This window comes from Pelodiscus sinensis, chromosome 7 (assembly GCF_049634645.1).
Source record: "Pelodiscus sinensis isolate JC-2024 chromosome 7, ASM4963464v1, whole genome shotgun sequence".
Classification (NCBI taxonomy): Eukaryota; Metazoa; Chordata; order Testudines; family Trionychidae; genus Pelodiscus; species Pelodiscus sinensis.
The window spans coordinates 34,977,474-34,997,166 of NC_134717.1; the positions used below are offsets into that span (position 1 = coordinate 34,977,474).

General features: G+C 41.2%; 1 protein-coding gene across 1 annotated transcript in view; it reads right to left on the reverse strand.

The window, feature by feature from the left end:
• KCNH7 (potassium voltage-gated channel subfamily H member 7) overlaps positions 1–19,693 on the reverse strand; it is a 406,542-nt gene that overhangs the window by 54,044 nt on the left and 332,805 nt on the right. The window contains exons 7-8 of the mRNA XM_075933507.1: positions 14,976–15,375; positions 8,810–9,009 (exon numbers count right to left, since the gene is read on the reverse strand). Coding sequence (XP_075789622.1) covers positions 8,810–9,009; positions 14,976–15,375 — 600 coding nt within the window. The remainder of the gene's footprint in view (positions 1–8,809; positions 9,010–14,975; positions 15,376–19,693) is intronic.

Below are 19,693 nucleotides of genomic sequence, written 5' to 3' on the forward strand. Positions count from 1 at the left end.
AGAGCGTGGAGATGCTGTCTCAGGCTAGCCGAGCGCTGTGCTGAAAGGGTCCCGACCCCCACCCCGGACAGACAGTTCTCAGGGGTGCCCCTCTTGCAAAGCAGTCCTGGCTTGGAGTGCCCGGAGTACCCACACGGGGCACATCACAGCACTCGGCCATCAGCCCGGCTGCACTTGCCGCAGGCTGCCATCTGGGGAGAGGAGGCAATTGGGGGGCTGCAGGAGAGCTTCCACTCCCAGAAGCCCACAGAGCCAGCCCAGTCCTCCCCATCGGGGGCTCGTACCCCATTCCTCCCTCACCTCCTTCCACTTACCCCTCTCTAACACCCCTTCCTGATGTACAAAATAAAGGACACGTGTTCAAAAATAGAAACTCTCTTTATTGAACAAAACTGGGGGAGACTGGGAAAAGGAGGTGGGAGAGGGGAAGAGAGAGGGTGGGAGAGGGGAGGGCAACTAAAATGATCAGGGGTTGGGAACAGGTCCCATATGAAGAGAAGCTAAAGAGACTGGGACTTCTCAGCTTAGAAAAGAGGAGATGGAGGGGGGACAGGATAGAGGTCTCTAAAAGCAGGAGTTGGGTGGAGACGGTGCATACAGAAAAGTTCTTCATTAGTTCCCATAAAGAAGGACTAGAGGACACCAAAGGAAAGGAATGGATAGCAGGCTTCAAACTAGTAACAGAAAGTTCTTCTTCACAAAGCAAAGAGTCAACCTGTGGAACTCCTTGCTGCAGGAGGCTGTGAAGGCTAGAACTGGAACAGAGTTTAAAGAGAAGTGAGATCAAGTCATGGAGGTTGGGTCCATGGAGTGGTCTTAGCCAGGGGGTAGGAGTGGTGTCCCTGCCCAAAGTTTGTGGAAGGCTGGAGAGGGATGTCACGAGACAAATGGCTTGGTCACTGTCTTCGGTCCATCCCCTCCAGGGTCCCTAGGATTGGCCGCTATCGGCAGACAGGCTACTGGGCTAGATGGACCTTTGGTCTGACCCAGGACGGCCAATGTAAGCTCAGGGCTCAGGGTCGGGGGTCTCAGTGGACCCCCTTGAATCTCTTGCACACCTGCTCCTGGGTGGCCAGGCTGGCAGCTATTCTGCCCAAGCCGGCCACTTTCCTGTGCCTAGTGCGGAGATCGTGGACGAGGTCCACGATGTCCGCACTAGCCCAGGCGGGTGCCCGCCTCTTGTGGTCCCGGACAAGCTCCCGGGAGCCGCCAGCCTGGTCCCGGGAATAGGGGGAGGGCTGGGGGTCATCGGGTGGGTGGCTCGAGCCGTGCCAGGTGCAGGGTCTGCTGGCTGGGTGCTGTCAGGCTTGCACCTGGCACGGGCACCGTAGCCAGCCCATGCCCCTTTAAGGGGTCCGGGGCCGGGAGGGGGGCAGTAGAGTTTCCCTGGTGTTGGCCAGAGTGGCCACCAGGGAAACCTGGGGAGGGCTAGCCTCCCACTAGTTCGAATTAAGGGGCTACACACCGCTTAATTCGAACTAGCTAGTTCGAACTAGGCTTAATCCTCGTGGAATGAGGATTACCTAGTTCGAACTAAGCGCTCCGTTAGTTTGAATTAAATTCGAACTAACGGAGCACTAGTGTAGCACCTATGAAAGTTAGTTCGAACTAACATCCGTTAGTTCGAACTAACTTTGTAGTGTAGACATACCCGGAAGGATATGGTCAAAGATGTGTGGCATTATTCAATGCTTCAAAAAGAGAAAAGGTAGCAAAGAACAGCTAGGGAGATGCAAGTGAGAACATAAACCACTGAGTGCATGCTAAAGCTGATGGAAGAACAAAATGAGAGGCTGAAGTGCAAAGAAAACCAAAGACCTCACTGTCAAAACATGCAGAACTCTTTTCACAGAAAGTGTTCTTTCCACACCCACACATCAGCCTCCATGGCTGCACATGCAAAATTCTTCAGCCAACAATCTTTCCTCTTTGCTCACACACTCATTTTCACAACCACGTAATGGGATTTTTCCCTCAGCACACTCCACTCCCTGTGAAAACAGCTGTGACTTTAACAGTTGGATGTTAACACCATTGTGAGGTTTTCCAATAATCCCTACCATCCCTTTACCACCAACATCCTGGTTGAAAGACATCAATAAAGGCAAAATGTAATGCAAATATCTATGGCTAAGTCTAGACTTCACGCCTTTTTCGATAGAGGCTTTGTCGACAGATACAAAGCCTCTGTTGACAAAGAGCATCTAGACTATGATCAATATTGTTGACAAAACAAGCCACTTTTTTGAAAGAGAGTCTAGATGCTGTCTTTCGAAAAAGCACAGTTTGCATGCAATAGCGCCTTTTTTCGAAAGAGTACTTTTGAAAAAAGGCGTTATTCCTTTTAAAACGAGGTTTACCGCTATCGACAAAACTGCTGCATTCTGTCAACTTACTGTCGACAGAATGCAGTGGTAGTGTAGATGCAGGTATAGTTTTGTTGACAAAAGCCAACTTTTGTCGACAAAACCCTGTAGTCTAGACACACCCATATATCAGTTTATTTTGTGCGACACAACCCACAGTAATCACTCTGGCCCCTGGGGAAGGCTGAAATAGCACTTGGTTTTCATGGTAATGCCTCATTTGGGATGAGCAGTGGGATGAGACAGGAAGCAACTCCAACACACAGAAATGTGAGCGCCCTTCATTGTCCAAGTGGTTTCTCAGAGCCCCCCTGATACTGATGTCCACTCTATGGGCTCCTCTGGCAGCATGAGCATCTGGCTGTTCAAACTGTGCGCCCAGGTGCTGTGTCTCATTGTTCCACCCATGGGCAAAAACTTCACCCTTACTGTCACACAAATTATGTAAGCAACAACATGTGGCCACACCTTAAGGATATAATCCTCCAAAATATCCAGCCTGCCATAGAGACACCTCCATCTTGTTTTCAGTCTGCCAAAGGCACCTTCAACAACCATGTGCAATCGTCTTAGCCTAGTGTTGAACTGCTCTTTACTGCTGTCCAGGTGCCCCGTTTACAGCTTCATGAACTAGAGCTGTAAGGGGTAAGCATCACATCTCCTAGAATCACTATGGGTATTTTCACATCCTCCGCTGTAATTTTCTAATCTAGAAAGAAAGTCCGAGCATGCAGCTTTCTGTACAGGCCATTGCTTCTACAAAGCAACCACAACACACTTCTCTACCGGGAGAGCAACTCTTATTCGGGTGTTCTTGTGCTGCTGTTCAGAGGCTAGCTCAGCGCACGCAGCTTCAGGAAGGTTGCTTTACGTGTCCAAAATTTCTGTACCCACAGATCTTCATCTGCATGACAATGCGATCCCACCACTCAAGGCTGGCTTCCCTCGTCCAAAAGTGATGTTCTACTGTGCACAGCTGCTCTGTGACAGCCCAATGCAATGCCAGTTTGGTGTCATTCTTGTTGCTCACATTGTCATCCATATCTGAGTCTTCATCCTCTGCTATTAAGTGCATAAGTAGCTCTGCTGCAATGCATGATGTTCTAAGTGTGTTGAACACAGTGGGATAGAACTGTGGATCCATGATTTCTTACAGCAGATGCTGGAGTTTGCAGAAAGGACTGTCATTCAAGTGGTGCTAAAGTAAGCTAGAAGCCCAGGCAGGACTGGAAAGCAAAGAGTTTGGCTGATGGGAGGTTTTTCATGTTCTCAAAATGCATAGAATTATGTTGCTCATTCCCGCAATGCTTAGCGACTGAAAGTGACATCAGGCACTGTGGGATGTTAACTCCTCTATCAACAGAAAGAGCAAAGCAATGTGGCTATGTAATGTCGACAATGGGTGGAGGAAAAGCAGGTTTAATGAGTTTTCAGTTTTGATGACTTTTGCACGTCGAAAACACTTTCAAAACCAAAACTTTCCAGTGTAGACATAGTCTAAGAGTTGATCTTTCCATTAGGAATAGTATAGTCGTGCTTTTATCAGTGGGTGAGGGATTAGTAATATTGGAAGGAAAAGAAAGGAATATAGGAAAAATAGAATAGCATAGATTGAAAAATTCTAGAAAATCACAATCCTTTTGAATCTTACTTTTACAGTGGCAACTTGCATTATAAATCACCTTTTGTAACTAACTTTGCCAGTGAATAAAGTAACGGCATGATTTAAATTATACTTATTCTGTAGGCTCAAGAATTTATTCCAGATTAAAATAAATCCTAAATACTGTTAATATAATTATGCATGGATTAGATAATCAGTACAACTGTTTCATCAAAATATATTATGCAATGAATCAGAAGCAAAGAGAAGTAGAAGTGAAGCAGAGAGGAACAAATCATGCATGTTCTCAGCATATTTTAACACCAGAGCTTTAAGGTTATGTTTACTTTAACCATCTAAACCAAATATGAAATATTATCTCCTAATTTTCAGTAAAGAATTGCAGGATGTTTTTTTAAGAAAGCAAGTTTATTTATCTAAGTACAGTATTATATCTTAGTTGGAAAGTTAGTTGTTTGCTTTCCCTGAATTATTAGCCTTAAGTACATTTTTGGAAACAAACTTCCTATTATGAATTATGTATATCATGTACATTATTCATAAATTCTATATTTCAAAGAAGGAAAATTATTTTGGAATTTACTCAAGTTTCAGGGATGAGATGTTGGGGGAGGAAGTCAGGAACAAATTCTGCCCTTAGATATTCACTGAAGTTAGCAGGAGTCACACACTTGCCTGAGAACAGAATTGGTCCCTTTGGATATAAATAGAGATTTCATGCAAGTTCTAAGGGTACGTCTAGACTACCGCGTTTTGTCGACGGAAGTTTTGTCGACAGATACTGTCGACAAAACTTACGTCGACAAAGAGCGTCCAGACACATTGAGTTCTGTCGACAAAGCAAGCTGCTTTGTCAACGGAACTCCGTAGTCTGGATGCAGTGTTACAGGCAATAACACCTTCTGTCGACAGAGTTCTGTCGACAGAAGGTGTTATGCCTCGTAAAATGAGGTATACCAGCGTCGACAAAACTGCTGAGTTATATCGACGTTATGTCGACAGAACTCAGCGATAGTGTAGACGCTGGTATAGTTTTGTCGACAAAAGTCCACTTTTGTCGACAAAACTAGGTAGTCTAGACACACCCTAACTCTCAAAACCACATGCCAGTCCATTTCATATGGACATGGTTTAGAGCCTGGAAAATTTAATCCACACTTGCTGTTAACATGCATATATGTTTATGTGCATATGTAAAAGCATTCACATAAAAAGGAAAATGCAGAATGATCAGCATAGTAAGTTGATCAGAGTGTGACATTTCTGCAGAGCAACTAAGGAATATCATACGCACAAGACTTTTTTGGGGCAGAGAAGTTTGATTAAAGTTGTAGGATAAAACTGTCTAATAAATGTGGCAACCTCAAGCAGTTTTATATGTTTTGCCCGGCATCTGATTCAATTTAGATTCCTTTCTCTTGGTTATCTATCACTTCATCATGCAAGAAAGGTTACAACTAAAAATAGAAAACATTAAACAAGCTCTAAACCCGACAGATAACATGGATATTCTCCACACTTTACACTGGAATTAAATTTGATACAAATACCTCCTGCTCTTACCAGTGGATGGTGTTAGTCCATGTATTTAGGAATGAAGCAGACAGGAAAAAGATAAATCTTTCATAAGTACAACATAAATCAGACAACTGGCATATCAATCTTGAATTGATGTATAATATATCCAAACAAACACACATTAAAAGTAAATTAATTGATCGTCATAGACTTAAGAGATAGAATACATGAGAGAGTAAGAAATAAAATATAACAAAACAAGCCACTAATCTGGATTGTTATTGTTTCATATTTTATTTGAAACAAAATCTTCATACTGCCTCACAATCATCTTCATGTAGGTGGGGATATTTAATCCATTTAATTTGTATTTCACGTAAATGACAAATTGAAGACAACTGCCAATACACCAATTTCTGAATTATGCAAAGTTTAACCAGACAACATCCAATTTGTGGGTACACAAAGAGGTGTGTCTATAGAAGTCACACCCAATAATCCACATTGCTTCCTCTTAAAGGAACTCTAACCCTAACCCTAACCCTAAGGAACTCCCATTATTTAATATCTTCAGAAATACAAGGATTGTCTAGATTCAGACCTATTCCAACTCAAAGGCGTGATCCAGTAGAATGATGAGCATCTCAAACCCCATTGACTTCAATGAGAGTTAGGGCTACTCAGTAACGTACAGGATCAAGCACTGACATTGCCTTTCCAGTAGTGTAACCCCCAAAGGAGGCTTGTTTAACTCCACCAGCCCCATTCTGGGATATGAATTCTTCCCTGATGTGCAGCAATGCCTGCAGAAGTGTGTGTCAGTGTGTGCGCAGGTGAAGGGGAATTGTTTATAGTTTGATCTGCTTTATGTAAGAGTAACCAAAAAGTCAAACTGTCTGCGATTCAGCACTATATGTCTTTTATCAGATCATTGCCGTTACCTACTGAATTAAGATATGCAACTCTTCCAACTTATTGACAAACAACCTCCTCTGCTCTGGAAGATTTTATATTTAAGGCAATACTAGTTAGGGTGAGTCTAGACTACAGAGTTTTGTCGACAAAAATGGACTTTTCTTGACAAAACTATACCTGTATGTACACTGCTGCTGAATTCTGTCGACAGAACACTGACAGAACTTGGCAGTTTTGTCGACGGTGGTAAACCTCATTCTACGAGGAATAATGCCTTTTGTCAACAGAGTTCTGTCAACAGAAGGCGTTATTGCATCTACACTGTCCTTTGCGTCTACACTCTCATGTTGACAAAGTGGCTTGCTTTGTCGACAGAACTGGATGTAGTCTAGACGCTTTTTGTTGACAGAAGCTTTGTTAACAGAATCTGTCGACAAAACTTCTGTCAACAAAAGCCTGTAGTCTAGGGGTACGTCTAGACTACAGGCTTTTGTCGACAGAGGCTTTGTCAACGGATACTGTCGACAAAGCTTCTGTTGACAAAGAGCGTCTAGACTACATCCAGTTCTGTCGACAAAGCAAGCCGCTTTGTCAACATGAGAGTGTAGATGCAAAGGACAGCGTAGATGCAATAACACCTTCTGTTAACAGAACTCTGTTGACAAAAGGTGTTATTCCTCATAGAATGAGGTTTACCGCCGTCGACAAAACTGCCAAGTTCTGTCGACGTTCTGTCGACAGAACTCAGCAGCAGTGTAGACACAGGTATAGTTTTGTCAACAAAACTCTGTAGTCTAGACACACCCTAGACGTACCCCTGGGGTCTAATTTCTATTTGTAAGGTATTGAAACTTGTGGGGTTTCTTTTCTTTCCAAACACTTTGAAAGCTCAGCAAGGACTCAGATCTATCAGTCTTAGAATAGCTTAGGAAGTTGTCTGAGCTTCTATTATGCCATTGATGGCTTCAACGTGAGTGATTCAACTTCTCAGAAAGGAAATTTCTGAGATTTGGAAAAGCAGCAGCAAGTGTATGTCTACTTCCGCTAATGACATTTCCTTTTAGCATGCCATAATCTAAAGCTTGACATATGACTTATTAGCATATTTCGTCTGTCTCTATAATCAAGTGTCAAAGATAAAAAGTATAGATCTTGGATCCTGTCATTTCTTTCTAAATTATTAAGAACTCTGTGACTTGCTTAATGGTTAATATTTTGATGGTTTTTGGCAAAGACCAGGGGTGTGTCTACACTACCCCCCTAGTTCGAACTAGGGGGGTAATGTAGACATACCCATGGAGACTGGTGGGTGGGGCCTGGTTAATATTCAGGCTATTTTCTGATTAGAATTCTTCTCTTGTGGGATGCTAACTAATCCACTTTCCCCATTTTTGAAATACATGATGCACTGTACTAGTGCTGTGTCAGAAGACACTGAAAAGGCCTTCATGCTGTACTGATTTTAAGTGAGTATAATGCTGCATAATCCACTTGAGTTACCCTGGTGTGAAACAGAGGTGTCTGGATCAAGCCAAATTTTAAAAGAAATGTTAAAAAAATGCATTTGGAGAAAGTGTTCTTAAGATTCTCCCCCCCACACACTTTTTTTAGTCCATAGCACCCAGCAGGGGTTCCCATACTGTGCTGTGTTCCAGTTCTGGGAGCTCAAGGATTAGTGCTCTAGGCAAGATTTTCAAAGTGACTAGTGATTTAGAGTGCCTCCAGTTTTGAATGCCCAACTTTGGTGCTGAGCATCCACTTTCTGAAAGTCAGATACCTTTAAAACATCTCAAGTCTGGCACCCAAAAATTGAAGCCATCACCACAGTCACTAACCATTATAAAAATATTGGCCATTGTCCCTTCCTCATCATCTGTGCCACATCATAGCCTGCCTCCCAGGTTAACCATGAAACTCCACTAGAGCAATGGAACCTGGGCTCCTCCAAACTTTCAGGTGGTCATGGAATGCTGTAAATATTTATATACAACTTCCTGGGGTTTCAAATGGGCAGATCAATGTAAAAACTGAGGTGTTCTATGTTCCAATGACTGTGACTAGGATGTAGGAAAAGGTCAATGCACAACTAAATTAGAAGAGGTGCAGAACCCCAAGAACTGAGTCTACTGCCTTGATGCAGTTTCACCAAAAGTAAGAAAGTGATGTCTTATGGGTCTAGGACACATTGTATTATATAATAGGATGCTGATATGTGACATCTTGTTTCAACACTGTGTGATGACATAGATAGTGAACCTAGGACTGTCTCTATGGCAAAAAGTAAACCCATAAGAAATAAACATAATTCAGCATTTCAAAAATTATGAGAATTTTTTCATTCTAGACCCCTGTGACTTTGTTAATTTTTAAAAGCAGAATTACATACCATGTTCATGTCAATGCCATTGGTGTAGGTCCATGCATGCTGGAAGTACTCTTCGAGCCGTTGCCGCAAAGGGTTGGGGATTTGATGAAAGCGTATAAACTCTTTAACACGCAGCATCTGCATGTGATACCGGGCAGTTCCTGAATACAGTCTTTGGATTATTGCCGATACATTTCCAAAAATACTCGCATACATTAATGCTATATTAGATAGAAACAAACAATTAGCTAATATTACTGCATTCTGCACATAACACAGCTGATATTAGTGCACAGACTAGTGTGGAAAACAGCACAGGTCAAATCTGGTGACATTTTGGTCTTTTAAACAGAAACTGGATTTGATATTGCCTGCTTATTAGTTGTCCGATTGTGTTAATGGGAAGCTTCACAGAAGAAACAGTCACTGAAAGAAGTTTTAAAATATTAGGCAAACAAGATTGCAATATTTATTTTTGAGAATTTTTAGTTCTGATTCTGGGAAGATTATTCACCTGTGTCTTAAATTTACCAACCAATAGACTTCCACAGGATTGTTCGCAGTGGGCAAAAGTATGTATGTATTTAAGGTTTTGCAAGACTGGCGTCTAAAATTGAAGTAGAGCATGACCTTGGTTATCTAAGAGCACTTGGGAAGTTAGCTGGAGTAACATTATTTTTCTAACTAATTAAAGATTATAAGGCAGTGATCTCCAACCTTTTTAACCATAAGATCACTTTTTCAGTTTAAGTGCAATGTAAGATCTACTGCAAACGTAAATACCATTGCCCTGTTTCCTTCCCACCTCTTCCAAAGCCCCAACCCTGCTCCACCCCTTCTCCAAGGCCTCACCCTGCTCACTCCATCCCCCTTCTTCCCCATCCTTTCTCATTTTCTCCAAGCTGGGGTATGAAGTTGGGGTGTAGGCTCTGGTCTTGGACCAAGGAGTTCAGAGTATGGGAGGGGCTTCAGACTTAGCCCAGGGTGGGAGATTGGGGTTTAGGAAGGATTTCAAGGTACAAGCTCTGGGAAGGAGTTTGGATGCAGAGGGACTCATGTCTGGGGCAGGAGGCTGGGTGTAGAAAGTGGCTCAGGTCTGGGACAAGGGTTCAGGATGCAGGATCTGGCTGGGCACCGTTTAACTGAGATGGATTCTGGGTGGTGGAGAAATGGCTTAAGGCAGGCTTATTCCTGCTCTGACCCTACACCACTCCTGAAAGCAGCTGGCATATACAGCAATGGCTCCATGGCACCATATGCTACCCCTCATTCACAGGCACGGAGACATACTTCCTCGTTATTGATCAATGGGAGCTACAGGAGAGGTGTCTGCAGGCAAGGACAGCATGTGGAGACTCCCTGCTCTGCCTTTCTCAGGGGCCACAAGGACATGCCAGTAATTTCCAGGAGCAGAAATTACCAAGGGCATAATTACTCCAGCCACAACAGTTTAGGCATTTTAGAACTCACAACGCAAAGAATTAAATTTAAGCGCAAGACAGAAATGAAAATTATGAAATGTGCAGAGCAGTCAAAACCCCAAAACAACACACTCTGCAAGCAGTAAAAGTAACAACAACCACCCATGTATGTGTTGGGTCAGGAGATGAGAGTGCAGGACCGTGTATGTTTGTGAGAATGGCAGACACACACACAGTGTGTGAGAATGACAGAGATTTGCATTGCCAGGCTCCCTCCATTCCCTTCTCTCTGTGTGGAGAAAGGGTACAGAAGTGGGGGGAGGAGAGAAACCCTGACATCATGCCCCCCTTCTTCCTCCAGTGCCTGCCTAGCAAGCAGGAGGCTCCCAAGGGGGTAGTTCCAAGGCAGAGGGCAGGAGCAGCATGACAGGGGGTAGAGGGGCAACTGAAGTGCCAGCACTTGATAGCTTCCTGGCCAAACCAGTCAGGATCTCCTGTCAGAGGCTCCAAGATCTACTAGTAGATTGCGATCTACTGGTTGGTGACCACTGCTTAAGGGAGCAAGATCCAGTTTCATATAACCCATAGGTTTAATAACCAAGAGGTTGAAATAATGAAGACTGTTATAATGTGTCGAGCCACTCTAGAAACATGCTCCTGCCATAAATAAGCAGAATCAGATTAAATAGCTCCAATAAAATCATTGCAAACTGTACTGAAATTTGCTCATAAGAACACATGCCCAGGTAAAGCACCACTGACATAAATAGGACTTGGTTGGCCATTCCTTTACAGGTTCAGGCCCTAAGACTGGTTTTAGTGCATTTGGTTTCTACTCCTTAAAATTTTGGTTTTAACAATAGATTTTGTTAAATTTCCAAATCAGACAGACTGTACTACCAGTTTATAATATTCATTTTTCTTTGTTCCCTAGAAAGACAAAGGGAAGTCTCTGTTCCTTTCATCTAAGGGAGAAAAGCTACTGTGATGTTAGTTCCTTTAATGTTACATCAAAGCTCTAAAACTTCAATGAGAATGTCAATTCTGCACCTTGATTACCTCTCCCAAAACTAATCCAATGTGGTTTAGAAATAAGATCTTCTGAAACAATAGCTTTTCATAAAAAGGTGGTTCTGCCTTTAAAGCTGTTATCAAGTTTCAATTTTTGTGCATACCTTAACACTACACATTTTTCCTTTAGCAGTTGTCACTTTGACAGAAGGGGAGACTCTATAATGGGTTAATGAATCAGAAAAGCAAGTCAGAGGTACACAGGAACTGACATGAATCAGACTGATGGTCCATCTGGCCCAGGAGTCTGTCTTACAAACAGTACTTCTAATAAAATACCGAATACTTTACAGCAGGGGTGGGCAAAAGGGTCTCTGTGGGCAGGATTCGGCCTGCCAAGTTGGTGGATCGGGCCTGCAGAGGCTCTGCTGCTCCCCTGCCCCCAGGTCAGTTAGGGTCTGGGGGGCGGGGGAGCGACCAAAACCTTCTCCACTCTGCCCCCACACTTAATTGGCTTGGCGGTGGGGTAGTCCCGTCCCTTCCTGTTTAGGCCCCACCCAGGGATACTCTGAACATTTTTGAAATGGCCCAGGGCAAAAGTTATTGCCCACCCCTGCTTTAGAGGAAGGTGAAAGAAAACCCATATTTGACAATCATGGAACAATTTATCCAGTGGGGAAATCTCTTTCTAACCCTCCATCACTCAGGCTATGTCTATAACTGCAGAGTTTTTTGGAAAAAGATAAGCAAATTGCAAACCGCAATTTGAGCATCTTTTTCCGCCCTTTTTTTTTTTTTGAAAGAGGCTTTTCTGACATTTGGCCCATCTACATGGGGCCAAATGTCAGAAAAACCTCCTCTTTTGGGACATCTCTTATGCCACATACAATGAGGAATACAGGGATGCTGAAAGAATACATCTGCTTTTTCGGAAACTGTCCCAAAAAAGCGGAAGCGTTCTTTGGATGTAGCAGAGCTTTTCCGGGATACTGGAGATAGCCCAGAAAAGTTCCATAGTGTAGACATAGCCTCAGTGTTTGACTTATGCCCTGATGCAGAAGCACTAATTTACTGTCTGAAAGTTTTTATCATTTTTAACGTAACTTCAGTTGCCATACAAATGTCTAGTCTCATTAAAACTATAGACTTTAAACGTGTGGCCACAGATTTATTATTGGTCAGTAAAGCAAAAGTTATTCCTTTATCAATTCTAAATATAATGCTTTTCTATTTTATTGACTATTCCATTGTTTGTACATTATGAGAAAGGTAAATAGCATACCCAATACACTTTTATACATAATTTGATTTTTGGAATATATCGTGTTGCCCTCCATAAATAAATTGTCCAATCTTTTCACTCTTTTCCCTTATAGAAGTCTACCTAGGCTTCAGATTATTTTAGTTGCCTGTCTCAACTTTATAAGAGCTATCATAGAAACACATAAGCTAAAGTGCTTTGGTCCTACAGAAGTAGGACTTAAAAAAGCCATTTGTTTTAAAATATACATATATATTCAGAAAATATAAAATATAATTATAAATATATTTGTAAAAGCAGCTATGTTATTATGGTTCCTAGAATTCTTTAAAGAGACGACCAAATCTTGGGATTCTTTTAAAACAAACAGCAGAAATTCCTTTCTGCAAGCTACAAAATCATTTAGCTAAGAGACTTCATTTGAATTTTTTTTCCTGAGAGTTTAATTGTCATAACATGTACCATACTTTTCATGTGTTTACCTCAGACTAAATACTATAATTGTTAACCTCTTGCAAGACAAAATTCCCTCTGAAGCCAAAATTGATTTTTTTTCTAATAAAGAATAGAATAAGGATGGGAGAATTTCAGCACACTCAACAGTATGTATGTGCATTTCCATGACAATTTACAGTAGTAAAGGTCATGAGAAATAAAGTAAGATAAATTCTATACTGCTTACTGCTTTTTGTCTCCAAGTGCTAATAGAACCAGGTGTATGTTTGCCCTCTTTTTCTTGTATTTGATACAAACTTTCCTTACACGTTCCCTGTAGGGAAGTGTGCTGGTTCAGAATGGAGGGAATAAAGAATATAAGAATATTACACGATCAACCATAACACAATGTATGATGTGGTCTATGTAAAGCAACTGTTATGAAGAGGGAACCAGAGAATTTCTGGCAGAATTTGCTGGTGGTGACAGAATTCTGTAGACTTTTGCAGGTTTACCAATAAAGGCTTTGATTCTGCATGTGTGATGCACTTACAATGCAAAAAGTGATGAGCAGCACAGAGAACATGTGGAACCTGATTGTGAGTAACTGCAGTAATGTGAGTAACTTTGTTTGGATGCCGAGTTACATGTGCTCTGAAATTTCAGTACAAGAAGAGTGGTCCAAACTTGATGTTTTAAAATTGCCGATTATGCAATTTTACAAATGCAGGTAGGAATGGGGAGAGTAGCTGGGGCTGCATATATAATGAATGCATCGTGCACATTTAGAAATCTCATCTTAGCATAAAAAGTGTTCAAATAATCATTTTCTATCAAAAAAGGTTGTGTTTTATTTTTTAAACATTTTGAGATATTCTCCTTTTGGCCCCAATTCAGCAAGGGACTTCCTGCAGCAGGTATATAAGTGAAGGGTCTACTAATGTGTTTAAGTCAGTCACAGGCTCCAGAAGCCTTTGGAAAGACAAAGGCTTAATTTCCACATCTAAATATATTTCATGGGGACAATTCTATACCCGAGACTCCATGACATACTGCTTCAAAGGCATTTTAACACCAGACTTGAAAGAGAAACCTCTGAACTGTCATTCATGCTTAAATTTGACACTTTATGCTGGGGTCTTAACAAAGAAGCTAATTATCTTACCCATTACAAAGATAGCTTTCCCAATTATCACCTCTAATATCATTAGCTCACAGATATTTACCTTCCCCTCCCCTCTTCCCTCCTCTGTTCTTAAATTTGATTTGTCCTTTTTTATGTGTTCACTTTTTTTGATTGTATCTCTTTGGTATATATGGTCATGCCTATTTTCTTCCACTATTTGATCTGAGGAAGTGGGTCTGGCCCACGAAAGCTCATCACCTAATAAACCATCTTGTTAGTCTTTAAAGTGTTACATAGTCCTGTTTTTTATTTCAGCTAGACTAGACTAACACGATTACATCTCTATTACTATCCATGACATAATGTTACATGCTATAAATATGTACTATATGTACTTGAACGTAAGTCTGTTCGTTTATAAACTGACCCCCCAAACTTACACAGAAAAAATGGTTTAAAAATCCCTGACATTTATAAACCGAATCTAGAGTACAGAGGTCCAGTCCCAGCTCCTAAGGTAAGCATCAGCACAGAGGCTCTCAGCTGAGCTTTTAGCACTTCACGTTTTAATACTGAGTTTTGGACACTTCTGAGCCACAGGAAGCAATGAAGGCTGAAGGATTTGCTGGCTCATTGAAAGCTCTTTGTTAAAGCGTTAAGTGTTTTCAGGTAAGTGTCTCTCAGCTGAGAGACTCCATGCTAGCAAGTCCTTCAGCTAGCAAGTCCTTGCTGTGGCTTGGGAAGAACCGGTTCATAAGCCGACCCCTGCTCTTCACAGCATGATTTTTTTTAAAAAAGTCGGCTTATGAACGAGAATATATGTTACTTATTTATACTCATATTTTTCCATTTATCTCTCTTCCTCCCTCCATATTTATAATTTAACAAATTCTGTTGCATCAATTGTTCAAATATTGAATTAAAAATACTTACAGCCAATTAACATGACACAAATCGAAAAGATTTTCTCTGAGTTGGTGTTAGGAGATACATTTCCAAATCCTACGCTTGTCAGACTGCTGAAGGTAAAATAAAGTGCTGTGACATATTTGTCCTTGATGGATGGTCCAGAGCTTTGATCACTCACATTGTAGGGTTTTCCTAATTGTTCTCCTAGAGAATCCAACCAGCCAATTTTTTTAATCAAGTAAGGTCTTTCTACATTCCCAATGGCATACCAAATGCAAGCAAGCCAGTGTGCAATTAGTGCAAATATGCACATAAGAAGCATCAGAACTGCAGCACCATATTCTGAATATCTGTCCAATTTTCGTGCAACCCTCACCAAACGCAGCAGCCTAGCTGTCTTCAGAAGACCGATTAATGTTGTAGTCTGTGAAAATAAGACACGGACATTAGAAACTACTTTTCATCACTAATAAGCATACTCTGAAATGGTAAATACGAACAAGCCAGGTTGACGTGGGTAAAGAAAAGACTGTCATTTATTAGAAACAAAAAAGATACTGTTGATTTCATTTCCTTTCAAAGCTTCCTACATAATTATAATGTAAAATATACTGAGAAAAAGGACTGTCTGCTGTTTTATTAAGTTATGATATTTTAACCATTATCACCACTGTGATGTCTAGAATCTCCCACTTTTTAATACTATACCTAATCTATTCTTCTAACTCCATGAGGTGGCAAAATATCAGAATGCTACATCTCACCAATGGTGTGTACCATGAGAAATCTAGTTCTACCTTTGCACAGTAGAAATGCACCAAGTTCAACTGCAGCCTTAATCAAGAGGAATTTGTCCCTCATTACAATGTTACCCATGATTCTACACTTGGCACTTACCATTTGCTATCAACTATTGAGTCATTTTATATGCTCATTGTTAGTGCCCTGTAAAATAGATAATCAAGAACACCATAAAGAGTAACTACAGAATTTCAAAAAGACAACTTAGTAACAAATATTTTGGCTATCCATTAAGTCTGTGCATGTAATATTAAAGCACAGTAAATGTCAGGACTAAGTTTTTTGTATGTATCTATAATATATAACATTTAACAACCGTGGAAGTTCTTAGTTTTATGAAAGGTTATGGTAGGAATACTCTGCACATTAAAATTTCCTTTCACTAAGTACTAAACTAGTTATTAATGTTTTATTAAACCTCTCTATATTTTATGTATTTCCGAGTGAGATCACAACAATAGAGTCAACCCATAAATGAAAAATATGTGGTGAATATGCAAGATTTGTAAAAGGATAGTATAGTATGTTAATGACAACTCTGCTACTCATATATTATCATCCCACACTGTGTTCAGCTGATTAAGAAACCACTGTGAGATAGTAAAAGCTAAAAACTATACTGTTGGCAGCTGAATCAAAGTCCATTGTGGTATAAACAATCAGCGCAAACTGTTTAAGGACATCCTATTTCTTCTAGGTTTATTCCTGGATTAAATAAAATGTGTAATTATTGTGCAGTCTGTTGTTATTCGTGAAGTATAATATAAAGGACAATTGATCTAGAAAATAATGATGCAACAAGCAAAAGAAAAAAATTTATGAATTACTGTTTTCTGATTATAGGAATTGGAAGGAAGGTGGTGCAAGGTAATTATTTTTTGCATAAGATTCTGCTGACAGAGAAAATTTCAGAGCCAATACTTCTGCTGTTGCATTATGGTGGATGAAGCTGAATGGAGAGTGATTTCAACATTCTGAGGTCACTAAGACCGGATTTGCTAATTTTGGTTGGATATATTCCTAGAAATTTCATTATATGACAATCTTTAATTAAAGGTTAATCTTTATTCCAGGCCAATCTTGGAGGGTTGGCAACCCTACTAAGGCCCCAGATCCTATGAAGAGTTATACATGTGCTTAACTTTGCACATAAGGAGTTAATTTAACCACATGTGTAAATCGTTGCAAGATCAGGCTAAGGACTCTGTCCTGTCCCACTCACACACATGAGCAATCCTTAGGCAAATAGCATCATTGGTTTCAACAAAATTATTTGTAAGTTTAATCATGGCTTTACCAAAAGCAAGAGACTGTGCCATTGTACTGCCATGGGAACAACAATCCCTCTGTTGGCAGAGGGATGCAGATTAGGTAGGTTGACATTGCAAATGAGGCAGGGATTTAAATATCCCATACCTAATTTGCATAAAAATGGCCACCATGTTTTGCCAACTCAACACTTTGTCGGCAAAAAGCGGAAGTCTAGAGGGGGATCTGTTGAGAAAGAAAGACTTTTTCAACAGATCCCTTATGTCTTCTGCAAGGTTTACAGGAGTGGTCGACAAAGGTTTCCTCTGTTGACCGATCTACGTCTTGACTGTCGTGCTGTGCCGACAATCAGCTGAGCCGGCACAGCATGGTGGGCATTTTTATTTTAATGAATCTGGGGATATTTAAATCCCCGCTTCATTGACTATGTCGGGTAGCCTATTTTACATGCCTCTGTAGGCAGAGGCATGTAGTCTATACATACCCTAGGTTACCTCCTTCATCCAGTAGGGCCCCACACCCTCTCTGATCACCTTCTTCTTGCTAACATGCCTGTAAAAACCTTTCTTGTTATCCTTCACATCCTTTGCCATGCAATGTCAACCTGCCTAATCTGCATTCCTCTGCTGACAGAGGGATGCAGTCTAGGCATGCCCTAAGGTGCCACAGGACTCCTCGTTGCTTTTGCAGATTCAGACTAACATGGCTATCCCTCTGATACTTGAGAGCTACTAGTGGCTGTACCTGTGGATGCTCAGGTAAGCAAAATGACTTGTGGCCAGCTAGTGCCTTACCCTTACATGCCATGGCCAAAGTTTGAAACTCCTGAACTAGAGGATGGAGCAACACTATGGAGCCTGCCCTCCTCCCTGAACTGCTTGCTACCTGATTTCTTAAAATCTTTCATGGCTGCATAAACTGGGCCAGAGGCTGTCCCTATGAGAATAAGCATTTGCCAAATAACCACTTAATTTTTATTTGGCAGGTGCATAGATTTCACTGTGGGTCACCCTAACACAGTTAAAACATCACATCCACAGCTATTAAGGTTATAGACTTAGATTAGTTAAAGACTGATCCAGAGCCCCTTGAAGTTAGTGGCCCTTACTAAGCAACACCAGTTCTTCCAGTTACCCTGCATCAGGAAAGTAAATCTATATTTTGATTACAAATAAAAAAATCCAACAGAGATGAAAAAGCAGCTTTGCTGTCAATAGTGAGCTACTTTTATTGTTAGCAAGGCTGAGCTAACATGGATTCATTTTTTAGCCAATCTAGAATGGTCTTGATATGTTCAATTCACTTGGTTGATGGATTAAGTGGCCTTTTAAAATTACATAGTCCTGAATCCTTTTGCCATGATCAAGACTTGGACGAAGAAGGAATTTATGTAGGTGATAGTCTTCAAGTACTTTGTGTAGTTACCAAATAGCCATTGGTTTGGATTTCTTTCCATTTTTAAGTATTGTGTTCTCTTTGTATTTTTTATTATATCACAGTAGAGTCAGAATGACTATTTCAAAAAGATGAAAAAATGCACACTTTTGAAATGCCCACGTATAGTACAGGTGGGACCTCCCTGGTCTGACATACTTGGGACTTGACCAAACGACAGAGTTTTCTGGACCACGGGAGGTCAAGGTTCCCCTGCTGGCTATTGGTCCTACTCCCCACAGCAGGCCTGCTGCCTCCAGCCATGGTGGTACTGCACTTCCTGCCCAGGGCTGGGGCTATGCTCCCTAATGACCCATGCTGCAATCCCAGGCTCCTATTCAGGATGCACTCCCAGATACCAGCCCTGCTGTGTCTTGCCCAGGTGGGGCTGTGCTCCCTGCTATGCTGGCCTTGCAGCTACTGGGTCTGTGCTCCAAGGCGGGGCTATGCTCCCCGCCACCAGGCTCAGTGGGGACTATGCTCCCTACCACGCTGTCCCTGCTGCCTCCGGGGCTGCGCTCCTCACCACAAGCCCAGCCTCTGAACTTGGCTAGCCAGGGCTCTCTGGTGCAGCAATATCCGTGGTCCTTCCAGACCATAGATGTTGCCAGACTAGAGATTCCCAGATTTTAGAGGCGCAACCCGTAGATAATATCACAGCTACTATAAGACACCCATAAAATCATTGTTTCATCTTGTGCATCAATCTATTGAAAAGTTAGAGATTTTCTTAAATGAATGAACAACACTTCATTCTTCCTATACCATCACTTCACATTAATACAAGTCAGCTTTGTTTAGAAGTTTAATGGACATATTCCAAATACACTATCTATATCAAATGGTTGTATCCCATACTTGTAAATATGCTTTGGTACTCAAAAGGTATGCACAGAAATCATCTATGTATAAAAGATGGTAAAACCCCACATACTTCCTGCAGTGCTTCTGACATTTGGTTAGCAGTAATGACATTGCTTCCTGATTCAGAAAGCTATATGAAAGTTAAAACTTTATTTTTAAAAATGTATAACGGCTCAAATCCATAATTAAAACCATGATCATAACATTCAAGTAATAACTCACAGGACATCTGTGTATGGGTCTGCCTACAACGAAGAGCTTATATGACCTCACCCACAAATTGTAACGGCCAATGCAGATTGTTAGGAGGGATTATCAGTACTGTTCCTGAAAAGCTTGAGAGAGACAATGTTGATAAAGTTCTACCTACCATC